This window comes from Hevea brasiliensis, chromosome 9 (assembly GCF_030052815.1).
Source record: "Hevea brasiliensis isolate MT/VB/25A 57/8 chromosome 9, ASM3005281v1, whole genome shotgun sequence".
NCBI lineage: Eukaryota > Viridiplantae > Streptophyta > Magnoliopsida > Malpighiales > Euphorbiaceae > Hevea > Hevea brasiliensis.
This window is the reverse complement of record NC_079501.1, coordinates 82453560-82480615: the sequence shown is the minus strand read 5'-3', so window position 1 is coordinate 82480615 and position 27056 is coordinate 82453560. Positions and strand designations below refer to the sequence as shown.

The window sequence follows — 27056 nt, the reverse complement described above, 5'->3', positions numbered from 1 at the left end:
TAGTCTACAAAATTAATCTTCTTGCAGAATTATAGGTTTTTTTTTTTTTTTTTTTTTTTTTTTTTCAGATGATATGTACTATCTCTTATCTATTCTTAGTGTGATGCCTTTTAAAAGCATATTGAACTTATTGGGAAAGTCTGTTGAGCCCCACATCTTTTAACTTTCCTGTCAGAACAGTTTTGCCTTGTTAGTGTTTAGTTTCATGGCATATGCTCAGGTTTAAAAAAAATGATAATATGGCAATCTACAACTATGACATCAGCACATACAAGTAGTAACACATTTTCCTCTTTACCGGATTGTCATCTCTCTATCTTTTTCCTCTGAGGTCTTTCCATTTTCACTTTTCCACCCATCTCTCCTAATCTGCTAGTAACAGATATAGACAATATCAATCTTTCCTAGTCTATTATTAAGGACCATTGCTAAAGTTTTTGTTTTTTTTTGAGTCAACAAAGGTCCACAAATTGCCTTTGCACTGGTTGGTAAAATATCACAATGTAAGATAATTTTCAAAGTTGTCTTCCTAAATGCCAGCCAAATGGTTACTAACAACATAGTTTCAATATAGATTCCTTGAATATGCATGGTTTAAATTTTTGTCCTTTCTACAAAGGGAGAATTGCAATGATCTTTAACTTATGAGACCAAATTTAAAGTCTTTACAGTTTTTTTTTGTTATGTATGTGACTGAAGTCCCCAGCTAGACCAAGATAAAAATTTAGTTGAGTAGTATTCTACCATTGACTGTATATTTCATCATGTTTAAAGTTCTGTGTTAATGTTGTTTAGTTGACAGCATGGAACAGGTTGGTTCATACAGCACGTGCATGATAGCTTGAGACTTCGTGTGATGGTGAGGTTCCTATCAGTATACCCAAAATCCGGTGCAGCTAAGTTACTAAAAGCTGCTTCTGAAGATTTTGAAAAGTCAAAGAGGGCATGCATTTATAAAGATGGCTTAAAAATGGATCAAGAACACCAGCAAATTAATAAAGGTTATAACAGCTTCTCCCACTGGATTTGTAGTTGATATTTGATGGTTTCCTTTTTATCAAGTGTACTTGCACCTATTCATTATGCCATTTTAATCATTGTAGGATACTCTCAAATCTAGCACGTATATTAAACATTTCAATCATTTTGATAAAAATTTATGCACTCTCCAAAATGCTTGTTTATGCACTGGCTGTTTCTAGCATGTGCTATGATATGATAATAAAGAGAACAGGAGCTGGGAGAATATATAAGAATGTAGAGGAGAATGTATTGTATGGATGGGAATAGCATTGTAACTGATGGGTTAGCCAAGAATTGAATAATACAACAAATCCTTCTCTCTCTAATCTTCTCTTTCTCTCTCTTCTCTCTCCCTCTCTCTCTCTCTCCCTCTCCCTTCCCTTTTTTTCTTCTTCTCAATCCCCTTCTCTGTTCTGTTCTTCCTTCTGCTATCTTTCCCTTTCTTTCTTCTTCTTCTGCAGTATTTGGTGCTTGAGAACCTGCTAGGTAACATATTGGCATCAGAGCTCTGCCCTAGGATGGGCTTTGCTTCCAAATGAAATTGTTGTTGTCACAAACAAGTTCAGATCAGAGTCTTTCATCCTAAATTCCAGGTTTCTTCTTCAGTCCTTTAGTTCTTCTGTCCTTCATTCATTCATTCCCCCCTCTTCTTTCTCGTTCTCCTTTTTTCTTGAAATTCTCTTCTTCTCCATCCTTCCTTTCTTTCTTTCTTGAAATCCATATTTTTCACTCTATATTTCTTTCTTCCTTCCTTCTCTATTTCTCTGCAATGTCCTCTTCTTTTCCTTAGTTTCTTTCCTTTCTGAAGAACCCTAAAATTAGGATTTCTTGCTTGAATCTCTTTTTCGTTTCAGGTCTGTTTTATGTCTGTTTCAAATCTGATTCCAAGTTTCTGATCCTTCCTTCTTCAACTCTTTTATCCAATTTTCTTGGAAATAATCTTTCCCTTCTGTGTCTGTCGTAACCCATGCCCTAGCCTTTCTCCCATTGGACCATGGAAATTCAACCTTGGCAACAAGAGATTCTTCTGGGTATGTTTGAACCCATGGAGAAATCCATTAGAAGATGAACTAGTTGCTAGAACAATGATTGGAAAAAATGGTTTAGAAAATGGAAAGATTTGACAGGTTGGTTCAAGAGCAAATGGGTAGGATGTTGGAGTCGATTCAAGCATTAAAAACTAACATCCATATATCTGAAGATTCTCGGAGTAATGTTGGTGAATTGGGATTACCAATTCAAAATGCAGAAATTGGAACCCTTGGAACTGAGATTTCTTGTAGTTGAAGTAATGGTGGGGAATTAAGAACGACTGAGGATAGTGAGGCTAGGAGGAGACCATCTCCCTTGATGCAAAAGGTAGTTTTTCATGGTGCTGGAGATAAATGTGGAAGAACATCAGAATTTTGAGAATGATCTAAGAATTGTCCCAAGATTTGGAGCTTGGGAACAATTCAAAACTTGATTATGTGAATTCAAGTAATATGGTTCAATGTGATCCTTCAAGCAATTTGGTACCCTCGATTGAGTCTGCGATTCAAGACGAGATGGGTATTAACAATACTATTCAGAATGTTGAAGACTTGAAGTCTTTATCAATGAAGGTATTTTTCTTGGCTACAGATTTATCAAAGTTTCTGGAAGCAAAAAGGGTGTTCTTATTGTTGAGAATGTTTTGGTGGAAGTAGAAGACTCGAAATTTTATGAAGAAGAAAAGTGAGTAAAAAATTATTAGGATGACAGTAGTATATTTGGGTTGGGTTCATGTAGTCTTTGTAAAGATGATTCTTTCATTGTTAACCATGATTGTGAGTTCTATTTTTGTGATCTCATAATTCTCATGAGGGATGAGTGGGAGATATCAAGAAGGCAAAGAAAGAAACTAATTCTCTATTTTGTAGAAAGTCATAGTCATATGATACTTAAGGAGCATAAATTTGAAATTTGGAGGGGACAAAGGAAGAAAATTCAATTTTGTTTTACTCTTGCAATTTTGTAGCTGTTGTTGGTGTAGCTGTGATGGATTTGCAGGCTGGAATTAATATGGCAATGATTGTTGTTGTCTCTGACTTGAAAAAGAAAGCAATGGAGATGTTTACAAATAAAATAAGTGAGAGTCAGTCCTCAAAGGTCTCCTTAAGTGTTGTCTCACCAGAAGCATTCAAGATTGTGCTCGACTTCATGTACAATGGGGAAATCAGTTTAGAAGATACCGAGGATTTTGGAAACTTGTTACTTCAGTTTCTTTATTAGATGACAAGCTTGGGATCACTCTTCTTTACAAGGAGTAGTGCTGCAGTACACTTTTAGAATGCCTCTTAGAGGACTTGGTATGTCCAATCTTGCTTGCTGGTTCACTGAATTTCTTCAATGCAATTTTGATGAGGTGCAAGGGAGTTAAGGAGTTGTGTGGATGGCAAACGATGGATGAGTTACTGGCAAATTCAACTCTTGACCTCATTTTTCAAGAAAGGTTTCAGGCTCTTGATGACTCATTCTCATCTGTGAGATTTCCATTGCTGTCATATAACTTGCTGAAGGAGTTGGGGCAGAGCAATCTTCCCAAGCACATTCACGTAAGAGTTGGCCAAATTGTGTTGTATCTTTTTTTAGCGGGCAGAAATGTGTTTTTGTTACTTTACTCATTCTTGAGGACAAGAATGATCTCAAGTAGTAGGGAATGTTACGATAATGAGGAGAATAGGAGCTGTGAGAATGTATAAGAATGTGTAGGAGAATAAATTGTATAAATAGGAATAGTATTGTAACTGATGGGTCAGCCAAGAATTAAATAATGCAACAAATCCTTCTCTCTCTCTCTCTCTCTCTCTCTTTCTCTCTCTTCCTCTTCTTCTTCTTCTTCTTCTTCTCAATCCTCTTCTCTGTTCTGTTCTTCCTTCTGCTCTCTCTCTTTCTTTCTTCTTCTTCTGCAGCATTTTCCTATTTGGTGCTTGAGAATGTCACATATTATAGGAGAAGGAAGAGGGCTAATATGTAATAATGAACTGAGAGAGTAGTTGTTTTGGAGGGAATGTTATTTTTGGGGTTTTGGAAAATAGTAACAGTAGTAACAGAATTTGTTAGAGCTGTTAACAGCTAAGAAAGACAGTTATGCTACTTGTATAAGAATAGCAATGTAATGCTACACTGGCATGGGAAAACTCAATAATAGAAATCTTTCTCTCTAAATTCTTCTCTCAACCCTCTCTAAATTCTCCTCTCAACCCTCTCTAAATTCTCCTCTCATCCCAGATTCTCTTCTTTTCTCATCTAATCTCCCTTCTTCTGTGTAAATTCTGAGTGAGGAAGAGCTGATACATTACAAATTGGTATCAGAGTCTAGTTGCAAAGGGAAGTATTTTTGAAATTTCTGCAAAAGAGTCACAATTATGACTAGATCTGGCGCCATTCTTCAAGATGTAGCTACTGCTAGAATTGCAGACCTGGAGGAGCAGTATCGGGTTCTGTAGGAGGAAGTGAAAAGAAATAAGGAGGAGCTGGAGCAGAAAATTGATTCCTTAGTAGCAGCTTCTAGTGACAGAATTCTGATAGAGATGCGAGCCCTGTTTGGAAGTTTGGGAGTGGAGAAACATGCTGTGGATCATGAAGATGCTGGGCAATCCTCTGCTTCTCTCGGGGGGTAGGGAATTCTGGGTAACCGAGAAGCCAAGAATAACAAGCAGATTGGAGATACTAGTGGATCCAATTTGGATGAAGGTATGTCAAAGAATTTACCTAAGATTGTGCTGATTACTTTTGAAGGGAAGGAGCCTAGGGTGTGGTTGAGAAAATGAGTGAAATATTTTGAAGTGTATGGTGTTGCTAGGGATCAAATGGTGGCAGTAGCTAATTTGTTTTTAGTAGATAGGGAGGATGCATGGTACCATAATTGGATCAAGGGTGAAGGGTAGCATGTCTGGGAGGAGTTTGAAAGGGCTTTGTGTGCTAGATTTGGTGAGGAAGGGCTAGAAGATGTAGTGGAAGAAATGATGAAATTAAGACAGGATAGGTCTATTGGGGAATATCAAGGTAAGTTTGAAGATCTAAGAATTAGAGTGGAAAGGATCATGCCTAACTTAGGGGAGGCCTTCTTTCTGGCCAGCTTTGTGGGAGGTTTAAAGGAAGAAATTAAGCCTATGGTGAGGATGTTTAGGCCAGCAACACTGTCACATGCCTTGGAGATTGCCAGATTCCAGGAGCAGATCTTGAATTGTAACAAGAAACCTGTTTCCAACAGTAGACCCTATTACAACACTTATAAAGCAAATTACACCTCCTATTCTAGCCCCACTCAATCTAAACCCACTTTCAACAATCAGTCTTAACCCTATGCACCACCAAAGCTCCTTATTGGAGAACAATCTGCCATTGCCAAACAGCCTATCCCTCTTCAAAAACCAGCCACATCTATCAGCTCCAGTAACCGGCCTGTACGGAAACCAAACACTAATGTGAGTTCCACTATTATGAGACAGCCCAAACCTTGCTTTAGATGTGGAGAGAAGTACTTCCCTGGCCACCAATGTAGACAAAAATCTGTAATGGCTGTTGAAATTGAGGATGATGGAGCAGCAGCCTTTCAGTTACAAAACCAAGTAGTATTGGAGGGAGAAGAAGTGTGGCATGAAGTGCTATTCTTATACAAGTGTCGCCACCAGGGTATTGTCACATATTATAGGAGAAGGAAGAGGGCTAATATTCAGTGGTTGTTTTGGAGGGAATGTTATTTTTGGGGTTTTGGAAAATAGTAACAGTAGTAACAGAATATGTTAGAGCTGTTGACAGCTAAGAAAAACAGTTATGCTACTTGTATAAGAATAGCAATATAATGCTACACTGGCATGGGAAAACTCAACAACAGAAATCTCTCTCTCAAATTCTCCTCTCAACCCTCTCTAAATTCTCCTCTCATCCCAGATTCTCTTCTTTTCTCATCTAATCTCCCTTCTTCTGTGTAAATTCTGAGTGAGAAGCAGCTGATACATTACAGAGAACCTGCTACATAACGTGCTAGTTTTGCATGTGCACTCTTCGTCCCTCTGTGTGCGTGTTTCTCTTTTCTTTCTGGGTTGGGGGACGGGGAAAAACTTGTTATCATATCTTGAATTACTATTAGAATCTTGCTGCACTTTCTGTGAAAGCTGGTTCAACTTTTTCATGCTAAATATGCGTGTAGAAAGAGATGATTCTCCTTAATTTCAATTAATCTGTACATTGGTATATATATACAATTGATTCCTATAATTGTGTTCTACTAATTAGGAAGAAATCCTAAATAAGAAATCCTAAATAGGAATACAGAATACAGAATATAGAGAGAAATAATATAGTAATTGACTTTTCCTAACACTCCCCCTCAAGTTGGAGCATAGATGTTAATCATGTCCAATTTGTTACAAATGTAATCAATTCTAGCTCCATTCAAAGCTTTTTGTGAAAATATCTCCTAACTGCTCTCCAGTTTTGATGTGTCCTGTTGAAATGATTTGTTGTTGAATCTTTTCACGAATAAAGTGACAATCAATCTCAATATGTTTGGTCCGCTCATGAAACACCGGATTACAAGCAATGTGGAGAGTAGCTTGATTATCGCACCACAATTTCGCAGACAGGGAGGTCTTAAAATCTGTCTCATCTAGTAATTGAAGTATCCACATTACCTCACATACTGATTGTGCCATGGCTCTGTATTCGGATTCAGCACTAGATCGAGAAACTACACTCTGCTTCTTGCTTCTCCAAGACACCAAATTTCCTCTAACAAAAATGCAATATTCAGTAGTTGACCTCCTGTCAACCTTAGATCCAGCCCAGTCGGCATCTGAAAAACATTGAACATTCAAATACCCATGATTACCATATAGCAAACCTCTTCTTGGAGCGCCCTTCAGATAACAAAAGATTTGTTCCAAGGCTTTCTAATGAGCAACAGTTGTGGAAGACATAAACTGACTTACCACACTAACGGCATAAGCAATGTCAGGACGAGTGACTGTAAGGTAGTTCAATTTTTCTATCAGTCTCCTGTATCTCTCTGGATCTTCAAACAACTCACTATCCCCTGCTAACAGTTGTAAAGTTGGAGTCATTGGTGCACTACAAGGCTTAGCACCTAATTTTCCTGTCTCTGTCAATAGATCGAGGACATATTTTCTTTGAGACAAGAAAATATCCTTTTTACTTCTCATAACTTCGATACCCAAGAAATATTTGAACAATCCCAAGTCTTTGGTCTGAAACTGGGTTTGGATGAAGGTTTTAAGAGATGAAATACTTGCGGAGTCACTCCCAGTGATGACAATGTCATCCACATAGACTACCAGGAGAATTAAACCAGCCTCAGATTGCTTATAAAATACTGAGTGATCACACTTACTCTTTTGCATACCAAATTCCTGTACTGTTTCACTGAATCTCCCAAACCATGCCCCAGGACTTTGTTTCAAGCCATAAAGAGACTTCCGAAGCCTACAAACTTTACCCAACTCCCCCTGAGCAACAAACCCAGGTGGTTGCTCCATATACACCTCCTCCTGAAGATCACCATGAAGGAAAGCATTCTTGATATCCAATTGATGCAGGGGCCAATCATTGTAGCTGCTAAAGAGATAAGAAGCGAATAGAAGTAAGTTTAGCTATAGGAGAAAAAGTGTCAGAGTAATCAATCCCATATGTCTGAGCATATCTTTTTGCTACAAGGCGTACTTTTAACCTAGTCACAGAATCATCAGGATTTACCTTTACTGTAAATACTCATTTGTAACCAATAGCTTTCTTACCAGTGGGCAAAGGCAACAGTTCCCATGTACCATTGGCATCTAAAGCCTCCATTTCCTCTTTCATAGCATCACACCAGCCAGGATGAGACAGTGTCTCACCAACAGTATTAGGGATAAGAACAGAGTCTAAAGAAGTAACAAAACATCGAGAACAAGAAGACAATTGATTATAAGAAACAAAAGAAGAGATAGGGTAAGTACATGAACGTTTATTTTTACGAAGAGCAATGGGTAAGTCTAGCTCAGAATCATGATCAGTATGAGGTACAGGATCTCCCAACGAAGTAGCTGGTGGAGGATCTGAGTCAGGAATCTCCAATCTCCTGGAATAAACATGAACAACGGGAGGTCGAGTAGGTCTAGAGACAGAAGGAATAAGCTGTGGGAGAGGATTAGACATTGGTTGGACAGTATATATTAAGAGATCATCCTCCTTCCCCTGACTCTCATACACAGATGATTGAGGAAAAAATGGAGTGGACTAAAAAAATGTGACTATCTGCAAAAATAAGATAACGATTAAGAGTAAGAGAGAAACAAAGGTACCCTTTTTGGAGCCGGGAGTACCCAAGGAAGACACATTTGAGAGATTTTGGATCCAATTTAGTAATCAGTGGACGAACATCACGCATAAAACAGGTACAACAAAAAAATACGGGGTTCAATAGGGAACAAAGATTTTGTAGGAAACAAAGCAGTATAAGGAATATCCCCATTACGGACAGAAGACGGCATACGATTGATAAAAAAACATGTCGTAGAGACTGCATCCGCCCAAAAGTGTTTAGGAACTTTTATCTGAAAAAGAAGAGTAGAGTTACCTCAAGAAGATGTCGATTTTTTCTTTCGGTCACGCCATTTTGGGATAGGATCCACACAGGAAGACTGATGAAGAATGCCATTTTGTGTCATATAAGACTGAAATTGTGCTGAAAAGTATTCTTTGGCATTGTCACTTCTTAATATGTGCACAAAAATATTAAATTGAGTTTTGATTTCATTACAAAAGGTACAAAAGATAGAAAACAACTCAGAACGATTCTTCATTAAATATAACCAGGTAACACAAGAGTAATCATCAACAAAAGTAACAAAATAACGAAATCTAGTTTTAGAAGTAACAGAACAAGGACCCCAAACATCAGAATGAACTAACTCAAAAGGGGATGAAGCCCGTTTATTGACTCTAGACACAGAAGGTAAACAATGATGTTTTGCAAACTGACACGACTCACATTTTAGTACTGATAAAGACTAAAATTGAGGACACAGCTTCTTCATGGTAGACAAAGAAGAATGACCCAATCTACAATGAGTTTCAAGAGGTGTTAAGGTACTGGAGCAAACAAGCGACTGCGGTACATAATTTTCCAGAATGTAGAGACCACCTGACTCGCGTCCTCTATCAATAATCTGTTTCGTCGTAAAATCCTGAAACAAACACTGGTCAGGAAAAAAGGAAACAAGACAATTTTAGGTACGAGTAAGTTTACTAACAAAAAGTAGATTAAAAGAAAATTTTGGTAGACACAAAACAGAAGACAAAGAAATTGACGAAGTCGGATTCGCAGTTCTAGAACCCATGACACAAGAAGTAGAACCATCAACTAAAGTAACAGTAGAGGAAGTGAGATTAGACTAAAAAGTAGATAGAAGACTAGAATTACCTGTCATGTGATCTGTCGCACCAGAATCAATAACCCATTTGGATGAGGAAGACACAAGGCATGTAGTGGATTTACGACTCGACTCGATGTGAGGCTGGTGAACCGTAGGTCAGAGATGCTCGATCTTGGGAAAATTGCGCAAAATCCTCTGCAGATAACAAAATAGTTTTCTCAGAGGAAGATACTGTAGAATTCTCTGCTGTCATATTTGCCATCTGTGATCGCTGATTTTTCCTCTGAAGTTGCGGACAATTATATTTTGTATGGCCAGGCTCATGGCAATAATAACAAATGACTCCTCTTGAGTCCTGATTAGAACTAGCCTCTCCATTACGCTGATTACTTCTGTTACCTGTAATTCCTCCTCTACTTCCTCTTCTATTACCTAGTTGTCCATTTGGATTACGGCTAATAAGAGCACTACTGGTAGACTGTGAAGATTGGGCACTCTCTGTACAAAGGACCCGTGTGAACGTTTCATGCAAAGAGGAAATCTCAGAACTGGAGAGAATATGAGATTTAGCAGTCTCATACTCTGAAGGAAGGCCTGCAAGAAAACTCATAACAGCCAATTGCTCCCGTTGGGCCTGCTGAACTTTCACATCAGGACTAAAAGGCAACAATACATTAAGTTCCTCATATACCCGTCTAAAATCCATAAAATAAGCTGTGAGAGACTTATCCTCTTTCTCAGCACGGTAGAATGCCTTACAAACATCATAAATACAGGAGATATTTCCTTTACCAGAATACAAAAAATCTAAGTAATCCATCAATTTCTTAACAAATTCACAGTGATTAATTAAACTAATTACCTCACTGTGAATCGAGTTCCGAAGCTACAAAAACAACCGAGCATCCTCCCTTAGCCAAGTTTGTCGTGTATCATCAACGGGTGGATCTTTAGTAAGGTGATCATCCTTATCAATGCTACGCAAATAGACCCTAACAGTCTTACCCCACTCCAGGTAATTCGAACCATTAAGTTTGTGTTCCGTGATCTTAGTCATCACCGAAATCACATCAGAAATAACATTCTTATTGTCTGCCATTTGTTGAGACAAAGAAAACTAACCGAAATGCTAATCCAAAGTACTTATAGCAGCAAAATAACCCAAAATCACAAATCAAGCAAATGTCGAAATAGGATCTGAGAGCCAAACCTCAGAAGTCCTTTAATGGTGTACTGGATCAGGCAACAGCACACAGTGGTGGAATGAGGGGGTTGAGGCGACGCGGGCGATGTTGATCGGGGTCGAAACGGCCGGTCGGCGGCCAAGGTCTCTCATGAGCTAGGTGGTGAGAACAAATAGTCACCCTAGATTAATGACCTGCTCTGATACCATGTAGAAAGAGATGATTCTCCTTAATTTCAATTAATCTGTACATGGGTATATATATACAATTGATTCCTATAATTGTGTTCTACTAATTAGGAAGAAATCCTAAATAAGAAATCCTAAATGGGAATATAGAATGCAGAATATACAGAGAAATAATATACTGATTGACTTTACATAACAATGCGGTTACTACTGTAAGAGTGCTGTTAGATAGTGGGGTCTACTATTAAATTTATTTTCTGCTTGCCTTCTCATTTATACCTGGTTTGAAACAATTCAGTTGGTAGAATTCAAGTAAATTCTTTCGATAATATTCAATTCAAATGATTTTATAAAAGAATTCTTGTGTTTGGAATATATTTTGAAGTCATAGAATTCATTTGAATTCTATGTTTGGAACAATTGAAAAGCAAAATGAATGCATTTGCTTCCTACTTGGCCTTTCTTTTCAAAAAGATAAATTTAATTTCCTTAAGGATGTTCTGGGCTTTTATTTTGAGCCTCATTAAATGAATTGGACTCTTGCAAAATGCACCACCTTTTGCCTGATATCATTTCTTCCAAAAGGACTTACTTTTCTTAATTTGAAAGAATTGAATTTTGGCAATTATGTACTTATCAAACATGAAAATTAATGAAATAGAAATGAATTGAATTGAATTCTTGCATTTTATTTAACCTACCAAACACATTCTCTTGCATTTTATTTAACCTACCAAATACACTCTTAAGGTAAAATTCTTGGGGAAAAAAATTTGCAATGCAGAAGTCATAGGCGATGAAACAAATGAAAATCAAAACATTGTTGATGAAGGTGAGGTAGATGACATTGAGGCTGATGATCCTGAAGAGGAATTAGATGCATATGAAGCATTGGATCTGGTACGCAAAAAGTCCTCTATTGTTTTCATGTTTCTATTTCCCTCTCTAACTTATATTTGACTTTACTCTTCTGTTGGTAGGCTGGGGACGATGATGAAGCCTCTTTGCTATCACATTCATGTATCCTTGCTTCATACTTATCCCTTGTTTTGTTTTAGGTTTGCATTGTGCAAATAAGAAATGATTTTTCCTGTAGGCAAGTTTGACAAATTATTGCTACACAATTTGATAAGATACTTTTTGATGCAGTCCAAGAAGACTCAATTTAGGAATTATGTTGATTTAATTTTTCATTGTAAAAATTAAGAAGTTTAGGGCCAGTCACTTTTGGAGGACTAGAGTAATTTTCTAGAAAAGTTTTATGAGAAAATTGGAAAACAGAGTTTTATATTCGCATTTGCTAACTTTCAAAATGGAAAATTTGAAATCTAGTTTTCTAGTTTTCCAAAATTTAATATTTAGAAAACAAGTTATTTTCCTTTATAGCAAAAGTCATATTTTCGAACTACTTTCCAAATGGAAAATAATGACTTTTCTATGACCTAAATTATACTATAACTTTTCTTTAACTAAAATTGAATAATTATTTAGGAAAATATTTATTTACAATTATAAAAATTAAGCATCAGCCTACCTCAACTAGTTTGAGATTAAGGCTTAGGTGTTGCTATTGTATAAAATTAATCATATTATTATAAAATAAATGAATAACACATATTAACAAATTTTTAAAAATAAAATAAGTTTCTAAACATTTTTATAATAATTTTTTTTTTTAAATTATGAAATATGTAATTTTTTTAAATTTTTTGGATTAGAAAACCATTTTCTATTATTGACAGGTGAACGCGTTTTTTATGTTTTCCCTTGTTTTCCTTAGAAGATGAAAACTAAAGTTTTCTTAGAAATTAGAAACTGAAAAATAGAGAATTATTTTCCATAAGTAAACAAGCTCTTAGATTTCTGTTATTTAGGAATTCTATTATAATTATTTGGGAATATTAGGTTTGGGATGAATTAGTGGTGGAAGGAGTGAGAATGGAAAGGGAAAGATTTGTAATGGTATGGAGGGAATTAGTATCAAAAGATTTACAATTTTTAGATATTAATGTAGAATTAATTTTAAACAGAGTTGAATGGTGAAAAAAGATCTATATGGTCAACTCCAACTAGATTAGGATTGAGGTTTAGTTGTGGTTATTGTTGTACTAAGCTTATTATTTTCCTAGCTTGAGTTTGTTTAGTATTCCTAATTTGTTACTAATAGGACTTGTTGATAAACTATAAATACCTATTCCTTAGCATTTTATTGGAGAGTTTTATTATGATATTTTTATTGAGAATTAACAAAATTTGAGAATTTCTCTCTTTCTTTTTGAGAATTTGTTTCTCATTCCTTTAATCCCTTTGTTCCAGTTTTTCTACATCAATTTGGTATTAGAGCTTGTTCTGCATCACTTTTCTCTTTAATTTTTTTTTGTTCCATTTCTTTTGAAGAGTTAATGAAGCACATTGTTCTGTTTCTTTGATTTAGACAGCACCAAAATGGAAGTCTCAGAAAATTGATGTGGTACATTTGAGTGTGTACTTGAACCTAAGCGAATACGAAGCTAAAACTTCTTAAGAATCATAGCACATTGTTGAAAGAAGTTGTTAGTGAGTTGATGCATTGTCCTGAGTCTTGTGATATATAGTTGTGGTATAGTCTCTCTTTCATGCATGAGTCAATGCATAACATCCAACATAATCATTTTCCAGTAAAAGATTTGAGAGTTCAAATTGTTTCTGTGCATTTGAAGTTGAGAATGAAATAATTTTTATGGTTTCTAACTTCAAAGGCCCAGTTTTTAATCACTGGAATTTGGGCGAAGGGGGATTTATGTAGTGGGAAAGAACTACCCATGTTATGTAAATGAAGTCCCAATAGGTAGCATACTTGAACCAAAAAAAAGGATCAGTTAATAGTATTTTGCTTCTTTTGATGCAACTTCAAAATTTGAAGGTTTTCATACTTTCAACAATAGAACAAGATCTTTTGGGTGAGACAAGGTGCCTTGCAGAGTTTCCTCATTCTTTCCTTCTTTTTTCAGGAAGAAACAACTGGAATCTTCTCACTGTAATTAATTATGTAAATCTTAATTATCTCAGGAGTCTGTCTTTCTTCCCCACCATTGCCAAATCTGTCCTTATCTTGATGCTTTGTATAATCCTATATTGACTGGGTCTAGATATGGGGAACAACTCAAGAAGCTATTTGCAAGAGCTCTTTGATAGCTTTCAACCAGTGGATGCCAGTGGTGATAAAATACAGGATGCTGACAGTAGTGATGGAGAGTATCAGATTTATGAGCAAGATGATGATGATGATGATGATGATGATGATTGACATGCTCACATCAGCGTATGCAGGTTGTTTTCTCTCCCCTGTCCTTTTATTCATTTTCGAATCATCAATTTTTATGGCAGTTCAGGTCCTTGCAAAGAATCTGAAAATTTCAGGTTTAAACTTGCGTGTTCTAGGTTTGTCAGATTTCAAATATTGTGGCAAAATTTCAATAGCTGTCTGGATAGTCAAAATGCACCACTTGTCCCCAGAGAGCCAGGCCTCATCAGGCTGCTGGAATTACAAATGCTTTGCCGCAAAGAAAAATTTCCTGGACATGAAAGATCAAATCATGGGTTTTCATCCCTGACACTGGAAGTGGCAAGTCGATTAATTTGCAGTTATGCTTGGTGGACAAAAGTAAACAATGGCATCATCTAATATATGATCAGAACTTGCACTTTTTCCCCGAGTCTTGGAGCATACAGGTGTATCAATTTGGTGCTACGACAGACAATTTTTCAGACTGCAGTTAGTGTTGTCCATGTTTTTATGTATTTATTGAACATTTATCCCCTATCTGGGGCAGGGAATATCTAGTTCTGTGCACAATTTGCGTGGCTGTTTTTGTCTGAGATGTGTTTTGACTGTGAAGTACGTGCTAAATTAAGAGTTCACTTTAACTAGAATAATAACTCTTGCATTGAAACAGAGTTGTAATATTTAGGGTTCATTTATTATTATTAATATGTAGAGTTGCCCAGTAGTTAAAAAATACTTTATACTATCATTTGGGAGGTCAAAAAGCACATTTTACAAAGTATCATTTTACATTCTGTGTGGTATGAGGTGAAGTAATATTTTTTTATAAAGGAAAATTTTTCAATGTAAGGTTTTTCATGATTAAGAAAATGTGGTTTTCTAAAGGTATTTAGAGATTTTAAAAATGAAATTTTATTAATTCACTAATTTAATGTTGAAAAATAAATATTTTTAAAAACTTTTAAAATTTTTTAAAAATCATACATTAAATAATCTTCTACTCTCAAATATGAGTTGAAAAAGATTCTCTTAAATAAAGGTTAACTATTTATTGTTTTTGAAGTTTTTATAATTAAAATATCAAATTTAACTGTAAACTAACTTTCAATATCCTTAAATTAACATATTTGAAGAGTTTTTCTTAACAACAATTCTAACAGCTATTCGTTGACAGAATTTGGACAACGAAAATGAAAAACATGATGGAAACTTGTATCCTTTCTTTTAATGCATGTACAGAAGAAAGCCTGGACAATGAAGTAATCCATACAGTAATCTTCATCATGACTGAATTCCAGGTACGAATATGAGCAATTGAGCAACATATGAAGTTTTTTTTTTTTTTTTTTTCTGTAATGCTTCTTGTTAGATAACAGATTTATGTTCTACTAATTATCGTGATGGGAAAGCAAACTTTTTCACATGTGAATTTGTCAAATAAGCATTTGAAAAGGTGTCTTTATTAGTGTAAACATTCTAAAAAAAATAAAATAAAATTCATAGTCAAACCAAGTATTTTCTATTATCAGTTTAGTGAACGATTCACTTGAGGGAAATAAATTTCAGGCCTTTTTAAGCCTTTCAGTGCAAGTGCATACATGAATCCAATAGGGACATCCATTTGTAAAAAAAATTGAGCAAATTATAATTTAATCTCTAAGTTTTGACAAAATTTATAATTCAGTTTTTATATTTTCAAAAGTACTGCAATTTAATACTTGAGATTTAACAAAACCTGTAACTTAGTCCTACCGTTAAATTTCAATTAAGTTATTGCTAATTTTAGCAAAGCGATCAAAATACCCTTAATTATATTTTCAATATAAAAATAATTTAGTTCATGAAATTTATTTTATTAACAATTTAGTCCATGAGATTTGGTTAAATTTATGAATTAGTCATATGGTTTTAAAATCAAGTAATTTAATCATTGACATTTTAATAAACCTATAAATTAGTCTCTACCATTAAAATTACGGTTAATTTCCCATTAAATTTAGTAAAAATACCAAAATATTTTTAACTCTATTTTCAATCTAAAAACAATTTAGTTTTTGAATTTTGTATTTTAATAACAATTTGTCCATATTCATATATATATTTTTCATATATAATAATATAATATAATATATGAAAATATTACATATATAAAATGGCAGAAATAGACTTTTATAAAATTATAAGAGTTTATTTATAATATTTAAGGATCAATTTATGAAATGTGTGGATTATTTTTGTAATTAAACAAAATTTTTAAGAGTCTGAAAGTAATTAATTCATATTGTAATTATTTAACTTTAAAATTTTTTAATTTTATGCGATCCACATTTTAAAAATATAAGAGCTAAATTATTAATAAAAAAACTTCAAGTACTAAATTATTTTTAGATTAAAAATAAAGTGTCACAACCCAACCTATGGGCTGGATCGGCACTAGGACCTGGGCCAGCCTAAAGCCCCTGAGGCCCGTAGTAAGCCTAACTATTTCTTAACCCAACTCTAAGGCCCATTTGGGCCCAATTTCAAGAATTCAACCGAACAGAGTCCGGCCATAAAATAGACCTTTCAACGGGGAGTTTTTGACTCATCCGACCTATAAACACAATATATAATCAATTCGGGAGCTCAGCTCACCCTCCACATACTCATAACAACATAAAAATAAATGGGAGCTCAGCTCCCTCATCCAGCCCAATACACATGCATAAAATAATAAGTTTACAAGTCCAAAATGACAATTTATATTACAGATCCAATTCAAATAAATATTTCTAACACATGCGAAAATTCTAAGAGTTAACAGATTTTTACAAACATTAATAAACGACCTGCGAGGGAGAAAAGCAGGTTAACCTCAAAAATATCCTCCTGTGGCCTGCAAAAATATTGAACAGTAGTGAGCGTTCGACTCAGAGAGTAAAATATCAATTTTAACCATAATCTCTATAACTATCTAAAGCTAATGCACCCTATAGAGTGATATGCAACATCAGCAATATTTTCACATCATAACAGCAAAAAGGTAATTTGGAACACTCACACACCTAGTAATATCAAATCATAAATATATGGGAGCTGATCCCCTATACAGCTCTCTTAAATCCAACCTGTGCCAGCGAAGAACTCAAGCCGGACTTTCACTTAATAAACCAAATCGAGGTCCCAGTGAAGAACTCAAGCCTTATCTACCCGTCCTATCCATAGTCAACACCACATCACACGCACACCAACGCACGCACACTGCTCCAAATTACCACAACAACATCCATGGCACTTTAACAGTTGTGAATGCAACATAAAACGTGCCTAGAGTTTAACTACATAGATATATGCATATAAGTGATGCATGGGCATGCTTGAACATATAATAATATCGAAATTACAATTAAAATTAATATTTTACTCACAGACTTGTGATCCTTTGTGGCGGAAGAGAAAGAAGGTGTCGGCTCACGACGACAATTTTAATTTTATTATAATTATTTAATACAATTGACTCAATACAAACTAAGAAAAGACCAAATACGTCCTAAGTCGTATCGAAAATCCGGCAGAGTCTCCCCTATACCTAGGACCTACCCAACCTGCAAATGGATTTAAAACACACTTCTATATCCACCAACCATACACCTACAACTCAATCATATCACACAGTCCCTCCTGGGCCCATCCAAACAGTCATCAATCACAACATGTAAAATTACAGTTTAGTCCTTATAATTGACCCTTTTTACAAAAATTACCCAAATAAACTCTAAAATTCTAAAACTTTGCCCTGCGGTCCTTAGCAATATTACTAGGCTAATGCAAAAAGAATCATAATTTTCTGAGCTACCACGAATATTTTATGGATTTTTAATCTCATTTACGCACTAGAAAATTACGAAAAAGTAAAGTTCTGGTTTACCTATGCACATTCCGAATCCGGGGACGCGCTCGAGACGTCTGACAATGGTGGGGTAGCCAAAATCTCGATCTGATTCCAAGACTTTTTCGGTAGTCGGTCTGTCTGGTCGAAAATTCACAGACCCGGACAATTGTCGAATTTCTGCAAATTGAAGATACCTACACGAAGCCCACAACACGGGGGTTAGTACATAAATTTTGCGAAATTTTCTAAACTCATTTAATGCTCGGAAAAACACTACGAAGTTCCATAGGACCCACCGAAAAACGGTGTCAGAAAATTTCGAAATTTATATTGGCTCTCGACGAGTGAAGCTCTCTTGTACTCTCAGTTTCCTCGTGGGGTTCAAGGTTTGCGAGAAATCTAGCCCAAAAGTCAAAATGGGCTAAAACTTTCCGGACAAAAATTGGACAAACCGCTCAATGGATTTTGGTGTTCTTGGTGTCTATAGAAAGCTCTCGAGGTATAGATGTTGTTTGACACAAGACCCGGCCCAATCGGTGGCCAGATCGGCCGGATTTCGGTCTGAAAGACAAAGCGGTGCGCTATGCGTTGCGCAGCTTCGCGCGCGGTTTCCCGGAGTTCCAGGCGGCGGCCAGTGATGGGGGGAGGCTGGGGTGGCACGCCGGCGAGGTGGAGAGGGCTGGGTGGCGGCTGGTCGGCGAGGAGAGGAGGGAGGAGAGAGAAAACGGGAGAGAGAGAAGGAGAGGTTGGGACGCGCGCGGGGAGAAATAAAAAGGAAAAAGAAGCCGGTCCGATTCGACCGGTTCGATTCGGCCGGTCCGATTCAAGATACAAAATTTTGAATTTTTACTCAACCTTGGGACTGAAAACGATGCCAAAAAATTTCGAAAAAATTCTAGAAAACTCAGAAAAATTTGTAGACTCTAAATATATTTTTAATTTTGCCACGTGGATTTTAAAATTTTTAAAAATTATCAAAGTTTTATATTTTTGGGAAATCAAACCCGATTTCGAAAATTCAAAAAATTTCAAATAATTTCCTAAAATTTAATTAAAATTAAAATATTAATATTTACCCAAAAATAATAAATTTAAAAATTAGGGATGTTACATAAAGATAAAACATTTTGATTATTTTTACTAAAATTAGTAATAACTTAACAAAATTCTAACTGTAAAAACTAAACTGTAAGTTTTATTAAATTTCAATGGCTAAATTGTTTGATTTTGAAAATAAAAGATTAAATTGTAAATTTTATCAAATCTCAGAAATTAAATTGTAATTTACCAAAAAAGTTTTAGCCATATTCACTTAGAAGATGGAAAGAGTTTCCTTGAATTGGTTCTATCAATGCTAATTTTATTTTGTATACGTTGAAAAATGCAATAAAATGCTTCATATAGTTTATCAAACATAGGTTTACTCAACTGGATCTTGAATGACTTCTCCCTAACATAGCAATTCCCACTTTGGTACAATTCCCACTTTAAACTCTTTTCCCTTGACGATGCTATTTTGTTCTCCTCATTCAAGGCAGATTTGCAGATATACTCATGTTGTTTGCTCAGTCGCTGGCAGTTGAGGAAGAGATGTTTCCTTCAGCATTTAGAGGTTCAGGTTCTCTTACCAAAATGTAAAATCTTGCAATCAAAATGCAACTCTTTAGGAAAAGTAAGCTTTGGATTGCAAAAATGTGGACAGTTGATCTTGAGCCTGAAATAATCATATTAATGAAAGTTGTACTTAAAAGTTGCCTTCAATAATTCTTTTGCACTCTGGACTTGAGTGCCAACAAAGCATCTCAAGATAACAGGCACGCTGCATAGCTCCAGCATTTGCTAAGTCTTCCAGTCAGCAAGCTTAGCCTGGGCAAGAAATTACTGCATCACAGATCCAGTCAACATGGTAACTAAGCAGACTCCTGCAGTTAGCCTCTCCAGAAATTAGCTGGATATTCCTCACTTGATGTTGATGGATACTCTAGCTTGCCAATTTAATCACGTATTTATGATTTTCATTTTCCCAAATAACAAACTTATAAAAACCATTTGTTGTCATTATGTAGCAATATGCATTACATTGGAACATCACCCAGAACTACTCATATCGAACCCACAATGTGTGAGAAAAGAGCAGCTCTCAGCACAAACCTACCCTATGTCCCATCTCTTTTTAACACGGAACATTAATGCTGAGGATCTGATATCATCTTGCGGCACTTGTAGCATAAATTGGACTTTCATCTTCATCGGGGCAGTCTTGGCCTTTCCACCTTCATCTCCAACCTAATAACAATGACATTATGCATTATGAACTCACACCAACACCTAGTTTTGAAACTTCATACAACAAAAAATTACAGCGAAGGTTTAACAAAAGCTCTCAGTTGCAGAAAGGGTAGAAATTTTCAACTTAACTTTGAATGTCCAACTACCAAGATATCCTAGAAAGTTTACCTAAGCAAGCACTCTCATGATACTCTAGCCAGTATTCAACCTGAAATTCCATTGGATGACAGATGACAAAAGGCTATACAATTTTAACATGTGTACCACTGTGGCCATTATTAAAGTATATTGAAATTTAAATGGTCTAAGCCACCAATTTAAAAAGCTCTCTGATGACAGTGGAAAAACAAACATGGAAAAAATCGCAGAGTTCCTGATTCACAATCCATGTTGAAACTTGTAAGATCACTAAAAAGCCTCAAGACTGCACTAAGTTTGAGCTGCTGATATGTATAGCTGTAAAACTACAATGCTGCAGTGAATCACATGGTAATTTCCTCCCACTTCTAATGTTCAAGGAATGGTCACAAACCACATCTTCATAAAAAAGCTGAAAGCATGACCTAAATTGATTGGATGCAATGAACGATACTGATTGTTGAGAGGTGAGAGCTCACTAACATTTTCACATTCACCTTATTTATGATTAGCATAAATCTCTAGTATCATGTAATTGATAAGACGATGACAATGACAATGGCAATGAAGATGATGTGATCAACAAATAAAAGTTAAATTTTGTAATGCCAAAGATAAGCAGCAACAAAATTGAGGAAACATTAACACTTACCCAAAGTGAAGCCCAACCAAGGCGCACATCTGAATCATAGCCAGCTTTAAATTTATAATCCTTGCCATATGTGTGTTTGTACACAGCACTCCAGTTGTTGTAGTCAAAATTGTACCAGTAGCTGGATCATATTTATGAACCAAAAAAATGAGAAACCAAATTAAAAGTACACGACTCTTGGAGGGGGGAAATGACAATGATAAAAAAAATTTCTACAACCTATTTGATATCATAAAAAAAAAAAATTTTTTTAGATCATCAATCCATACAGCAAGCCTGCAACTTGAAGCATGTTACCAAAGTTTAATTTCCATTTCTCTACTTCTGGAATTGTTTGGGACTTTTCACTTTTAGCAAATTCATTAAAAAACAGAAAATAAGTATAGGCTTCATTGAACATTCCTTTACATTGTAAATATAGGTCTCACAGACTTCTTAAAAGTGGGCAATCCACCTTCTTGAGACCTTTGTTCTATTGAGAACTACACCATGTACATTTATTGATGCTGTTAAATTTATGGCACTTAGTTTTTGCTTTATCCTATACGCTTAGAAGTTAGAACTAACATGGGTACTTGGATGATGACTCCCCATATGCAAGGGACAATGACTTCCAGCAAACCTGCTTGTGACCAAACCCATACTTTGAATCCAAGCAAATTAAATCCTGAAATCTAGTTAGTTGCTGTCATGAAATCAACATTATAACATTAGCTGCATCCACATGCATCTAAGCATGCAATTCAAGAGCATTTCAGCATAGCTAAATTACTGTCAAACTTCAGATGTTTTCAGCTTACTATCAGCATTTGCATCTCCAACTATGCTTAAGCCACTTATACTGATGAAAATATCTGTGGATTGCTTCTAAATGCTAGTTGTAATTTATTGATAATTCCAAGATTATAAAAGTAAACAAACTGGAAGGTTTCCTACAAATGTCATGACCTATTGATCGGGCCAGTAGTGAGTCTAAAGCAGGATCATCCATCTTTGCTCATCTCCCTTACTTCTAGTGATGATTCTTACCTAATGTTTCTATCCAAAGCGCAGACTATCCCAAAATACAACTTATTCATAACAAGCCAATTTATCTTGTTAAAATAGTAAATTCCAATCACAGAATCGTAAGCCTCAAGAGTCTTCTAACCTCAACTTATTATTGGGACTGATCCGACGCTTGAATGCAAATGATAAAGCATTTGAAGGCAGAGAAATGCTAGGGATAAATGAAAGTTCTTCATCCTGCAAATATTTCAAAACCCTCAACAACATATAATTGACAACAGGGCAATTAAAGATAACCATGCAAAGCAACCCATGAAGAATGCTACCAACACAACAATCACCTAGGCCAATTTTTTAACATGTACATTATCCCATCCTTACACATTTCCGAGGATTTAACCCAAAATCGTTTAGAGTGGAGAAAGAGAATCCATATAGCCGACCCCAAATTTTTGGTATAAAGACTTAGTTGAGTTGAGTTAAGTTAAGTTGTACATTATCCCATCCATTTTATCAAAATTTAGTAACATAAGATTAATAATACTGCAGCAGCAATCACAAAGATAGGACAGCTAATAGTCATGAGGAGAACGCGAGTAAAATTGATTAAGTTAGTGGCTGAAACACCTCTAAGAAATGATGTTGCTTTCAAATCTCTCAACTCAAAAAGAGAAAAGTAATGGAAGATTATGATGATTTATCATTCAGAAAAGAAACCACCTTGTAAGCATATCTTAGTTTCAAATCTTCATCATTGAATTGAGCAGAGCATAGTCCATTCAGAATCTGGCCTTTGACAATTCCACCTATTGACAATGTTCTTTTCACTTCCTCATCTTCTCTCTCCTCAAGTGAAACCTCGCCAAGGGGGAATTTCAAGGTTGCTCTTGGCTGCAAAATTAGGATAACCATAAAGATTAACAAAAACCAGGAGGGAGGACCAGAAGGGTGGACGAGAGAAATTATCTTGTTTCATCCATTATCCCCAAACAAGCATTCCACAGCACTAAGAATGTAAGAAAAGGAAATTTGCACGTCAACTAATAATGGAACACTAAGTAGCTGTCTATAATAGACGCCACACGAGGCTGCAGAGTGCAGAGCACTCTCTAGCTATCCCACAGCATGCCAACGATCATACTTACCAAACCAATTGTTGGAACAGGAGATGACAGCTCAAGAGCATAGGCAGGATCAGCAAGCTTTGCAAGCATTGACAACTCTCCTTGTTGAGCCTAAAGGAAAAATATGCCAATGTCAAATATATGAACGGTGTTCTACAACTCTAACTGACATTTGAATTGCATGCATCATAAAAGGAGATATGTATATCAAACCAAGAGAAGATCCTTAATTTTCCAGAAGTAAATATCCCTACTATATAAGTAAAATACTTAAGAATAGTAAAGCAATGCAAAAATACCAATCTAAGTAGCCAGAAGCTTCCTTTCAAGACTATATGAATTACACATGAAAGTGAAACAAAAATACATCATGATATCCAAGGCATAAAGAACAAAATTTTCTACAAATTGAGTACAGCAATCATTGTTATCAAGGGAAAATACTCTTGCATTTGAAAACTGACCAACGTAAAACAAAGATTTTAGCTTTAGCGAGCATATAGCTAAGGTTAATTCCATTGGATGTAAAACTATAGAAACCATCGATATACTAGAAAGCAGCTTAAAATCATAAGATAGCCATCAAGGGAATGTAAACAAAAAGCAATACTGCTTCTCCCTATTTTGGAGTTAGGACAGACCCTGAACAAGGTTATCAGCTGAGAAGCGATCTTCTACATGAAAGAAGCAATAAATTTTGAATTGTATCAATTTATTTGTAAAATTACACTCTTAACCACAGGACCCATATCTCAGAATTGCATCAAAACACTTTAAGAAAAAAGCACACATAAAGAGGCCTAGATTCACACACATCCATGCATGATTTCATACATTGGCCTATAAAATGTTAATCACATTCACAATTATCCCCGTGTTTCAACTCTTTTACACGTATAAACTTGTAGCGCCTACCAAGAAACCCACATTATCTACTGTCTAGCAAGAAGGATAGAAAGAGAGGCGAGGACCTTGACATCATGGGCAGCCCTGATTTGCAAAGCGGGACCCACATCAAAGGAGCCCTTGATAAGAGCATTTTGGTCAGCAAGATCATAGTGAATGGAGAGGAGTTTCGAAGTGAAGGTAATTTGGGGTTCAGAGACCTCTCCTTTGTTGTTGTTCTGGAAAGAGAGCTTGAGTTTAACCAAGCTATCAAACAACTTACATGAGACCTTATGGAATAATAAGGAACTATCACTGTCAAACTCTGAGGTGACCCTAGCCGAGGGTCTCTTGAAGAAAATGGGAAGTGAAGAACGCGGTGAAGGTGGAGGTAGAGGTGGCGGCGGTGGGGATTGGAGAGGGTGTAGGAGTGGAGGAGGTGGATCTGCAGATGCGATGGGAGGGACCATGTGAATAGGCTGAGGAGGAGGAGGAGGAGGAGGAGGAAGAGAAAGCGTTGGTGGTGATTCAGCCATTGATTGTCGTTGATTGTTATCTATGAAGTGATCTCTTTAATTTGTTTGCTTGTGTAGTCTCCTCTCTTCTCTGTGTGTCTGGTAGAGAGCAAGAGTGGACTTTGGATTTTTGGATGGTGGCGGAAATTTAGATGAGAGATTTCCCTGATATTTTTTTGGTTCAAATGTTCAAATTGTCCCATTCTTATTTGAACTTGTGTTCAAATTTCAAAAAGGGCAAATGTCATAAAAAAAAATTCAAAATTTTAAGCTTTTTGTAATTATAATTAATTTTTTAATTTTAATTTAATTTAAAAATTTAATATTTATTGTAATTATAAAAATAGGTGATTATGTGATGCTTAACATAATTAAAATATTTATCTTTTTAATATGTTAGATACATGTAATGATTGATATAATAAAAATATTATTATTTTATATATTATTATTAATATAGTATAATTTTAATAATTAAAAAGTTTAAAATTTTTTAATTTTATTAATTTTATAATTTTATTTTATTTATAGTCAATCAATTAATTTTATTTAACTTGATTAAAATTAATATTTTATTATTTAATATAATTATCAAAATAAATATTTATATTATTTTGTATATAAAAAATAATATTTATCTATTTATCTCTTTTTTTTAAGCATTTATAGGAAAATAGGTAAATTTTTATTTATTTAAAATTACAAATCTCTATCTCTTCCTTTTATTTTTTTAACAATCTACCTCTTTTTCTACCCATTGTCATCTCCTTTATATATACTTCATATATATATAGAAGAGAATATTGACTTTATTTAAATTATTTTTAATTTTTAAAATTAATAATAATTATATTTTTATTATTTAAATTAATTTTAAAATTTACATAAATTTAAATTTCTTAATTTTGGAGTTAATATAAATTTAAAATTTTTACCTCTAAATAAAATATTTCATTAGTATTTAATTTTTCAATTTTATATTTACAATTAGTTATTTATTATATATATTTAAAAAATTTTATCACTTAATTAAATTCCATCTAAATTTTTTTATTTCAATGAAATAATATGTTAATATTTATAAAATTATGAATATTAATTAAAATTAAATATTTTAATGATTATAATTCATAAAAATAAAATAAAAATAATATAAATCATTCAAAGATTATTATTAATTTTAAAATTTGTTAAATCAACAACATAAAAGAGTTTTTTTTTTATTTTAATTAAATGTTAATACTAACAAAAAAAAACATTAAAGGAAATTAAATTTAAACTTAATTAAATTATTGCTATATATATCTATTTTAACACAAGTATGATTTCTTATAAAATATTATATCTTGTATTAATAATAAATAAATGAGTAATATTAATAATTAGATTTATATTTATAGTATTACGCTGTTAATGTTTTCTATTTTATTCCTTTTATCATTAAAAATAGTAGTGTTTATTATTCCTATTCTTTTGAATGAAACAAAAAAAAATGATAAGAATTGAAATAAAAAGATATTGTAAGAATTAAACTGTATTGGACTAAATTTATTTTATTATGTTGATGTAGTTCTTTTTTTTTATTAATAACTGAATCGAGAATTATATTATATCCAATCATACTAAATACGAAGTAAAGGAATAATTAAAGCTAAAATCAATTTTATAAAAATATTTTTTCCATTTTTTAGAAATATAATATAATTTTAATATAATTAAAATTTAAACACATATACATATAATACATTTATAATAATAGACTACATGCACTGTAATATATATACAAGTACGAATGAGGGGCCAACATTTTGAACTAATAAAAATATTCTTATAAATATTTTTATTAGTATTAAATTTATATTTTTCTTTTATAATTTTTTTTAAAATTTATTTTACTTAAATTTTATTGTAATTTTTAATTTAAAATTAGAAACCTAAACATATGATAATGAATTGTAACATAATATAATCTATAATTTAAAAAAAAATACTTATTAAATATATTAAATAATTAATATATTAACTATGTTTTAAAATTTTTTGTATTAAACAATATGATAATATAAAATTTCAAGATATTAATATAATAAAAATAAAAATTTTATAATGATATTACATTAAACTAACAAAAATTATTTTAAAATTATTCTATTTTCTAATTTTATAAATAAATTTCTTTCGTATTAATCTAGATATGCAAGTTAATATTATTTTAAAATGTGAAAAATTAAAATAAAATATATACAAATCAAATTAAAAAAAAATAATAGAGTTTAAGAGAAATTTATATGTATTATTAATTTATTTTAATTTTTAAATATTTTCGCTATTTATATTTTTAAAACTTATTATTATATATTTTTTATTATATTACATTTAAGTTTGTAATTAAGTTAATATTATATGTTTGTAATATAACACATAACTTTAATAAAAATATGATCGAATAAAAAAATAATTTTTAAATTGTTAAATATTTTATTTATATAACCAATTAAAATAACATTAAAATTAA

At 33.8% G+C, this 27056-nt stretch overlaps 2 protein-coding genes across 3 annotated transcripts in view; one reads left to right on the top strand and one right to left on the bottom strand.

The window, feature by feature from the left end:
* LOC110653441 (uncharacterized) overlaps positions 1–14794 on the top strand; it is a 35897-nt gene extending 21103 nt beyond the window's left edge. For both annotated transcript variants that reach the window (XM_058153831.1, XM_058153830.1), the window contains exons 12-16: positions 803–1001; positions 11579–11694; positions 11775–11814; positions 13923–14103; positions 14215–14794. In XM_058153831.1, coding sequence (XP_058009814.1) covers positions 803–1001; positions 11579–11694; positions 11775–11814; positions 13923–14080 — 513 coding nt within the window. In that variant the 3' untranslated portion in view covers positions 14081–14103; positions 14215–14794. The remainder of the gene's footprint in view (positions 1–802; positions 1002–11578; positions 11695–11774; positions 11815–13922; positions 14104–14214) is intronic.
* Positions 14795–19916: 5122 nt separating this feature from the next.
* Positions 19917–24736, bottom strand: LOC110653443 (outer envelope pore protein 37, chloroplastic). The gene is made up of 6 exons (XM_021809084.2): positions 24113–24736; positions 23163–23252; positions 22738–22908; positions 22160–22254; positions 21010–21130; positions 19917–20216 (listed from the first exon to the last, which is right to left on the bottom strand). The coding sequence occupies exons 1-6, from the start codon at positions 24560–24562 to the stop codon at positions 20082–20084; spliced, it is 1062 nt and encodes a 353-aa protein (XP_021664776.2). The 5' UTR covers positions 24563–24736; the 3' UTR covers positions 19917–20081.
* Positions 24737–27056: the final 2320 nt, after the last annotated feature.

Coding starts and splice junctions, on each gene's coding strand:
- LOC110653443 (XM_021809084.2), bottom strand. CDS start 24,562: ATGGCTGAATCACCACCAACGCTTTCTCTTCCTCCTCCTCCTCCTCCT. Junction 22,909..23,162: donor CTGTTCCAACAATTGGTTTG/GTAAGTATGATC, acceptor CTAATTTTGCAG/CCAAGAGCAACCTTGAAATT. Junction 20,217..21,009: donor TTGGTTGGGCTTCACTTTGG/GTAAGTGTTAAT, acceptor CATTGTTATTAG/GTTGGAGATGAAGGTGGAAA.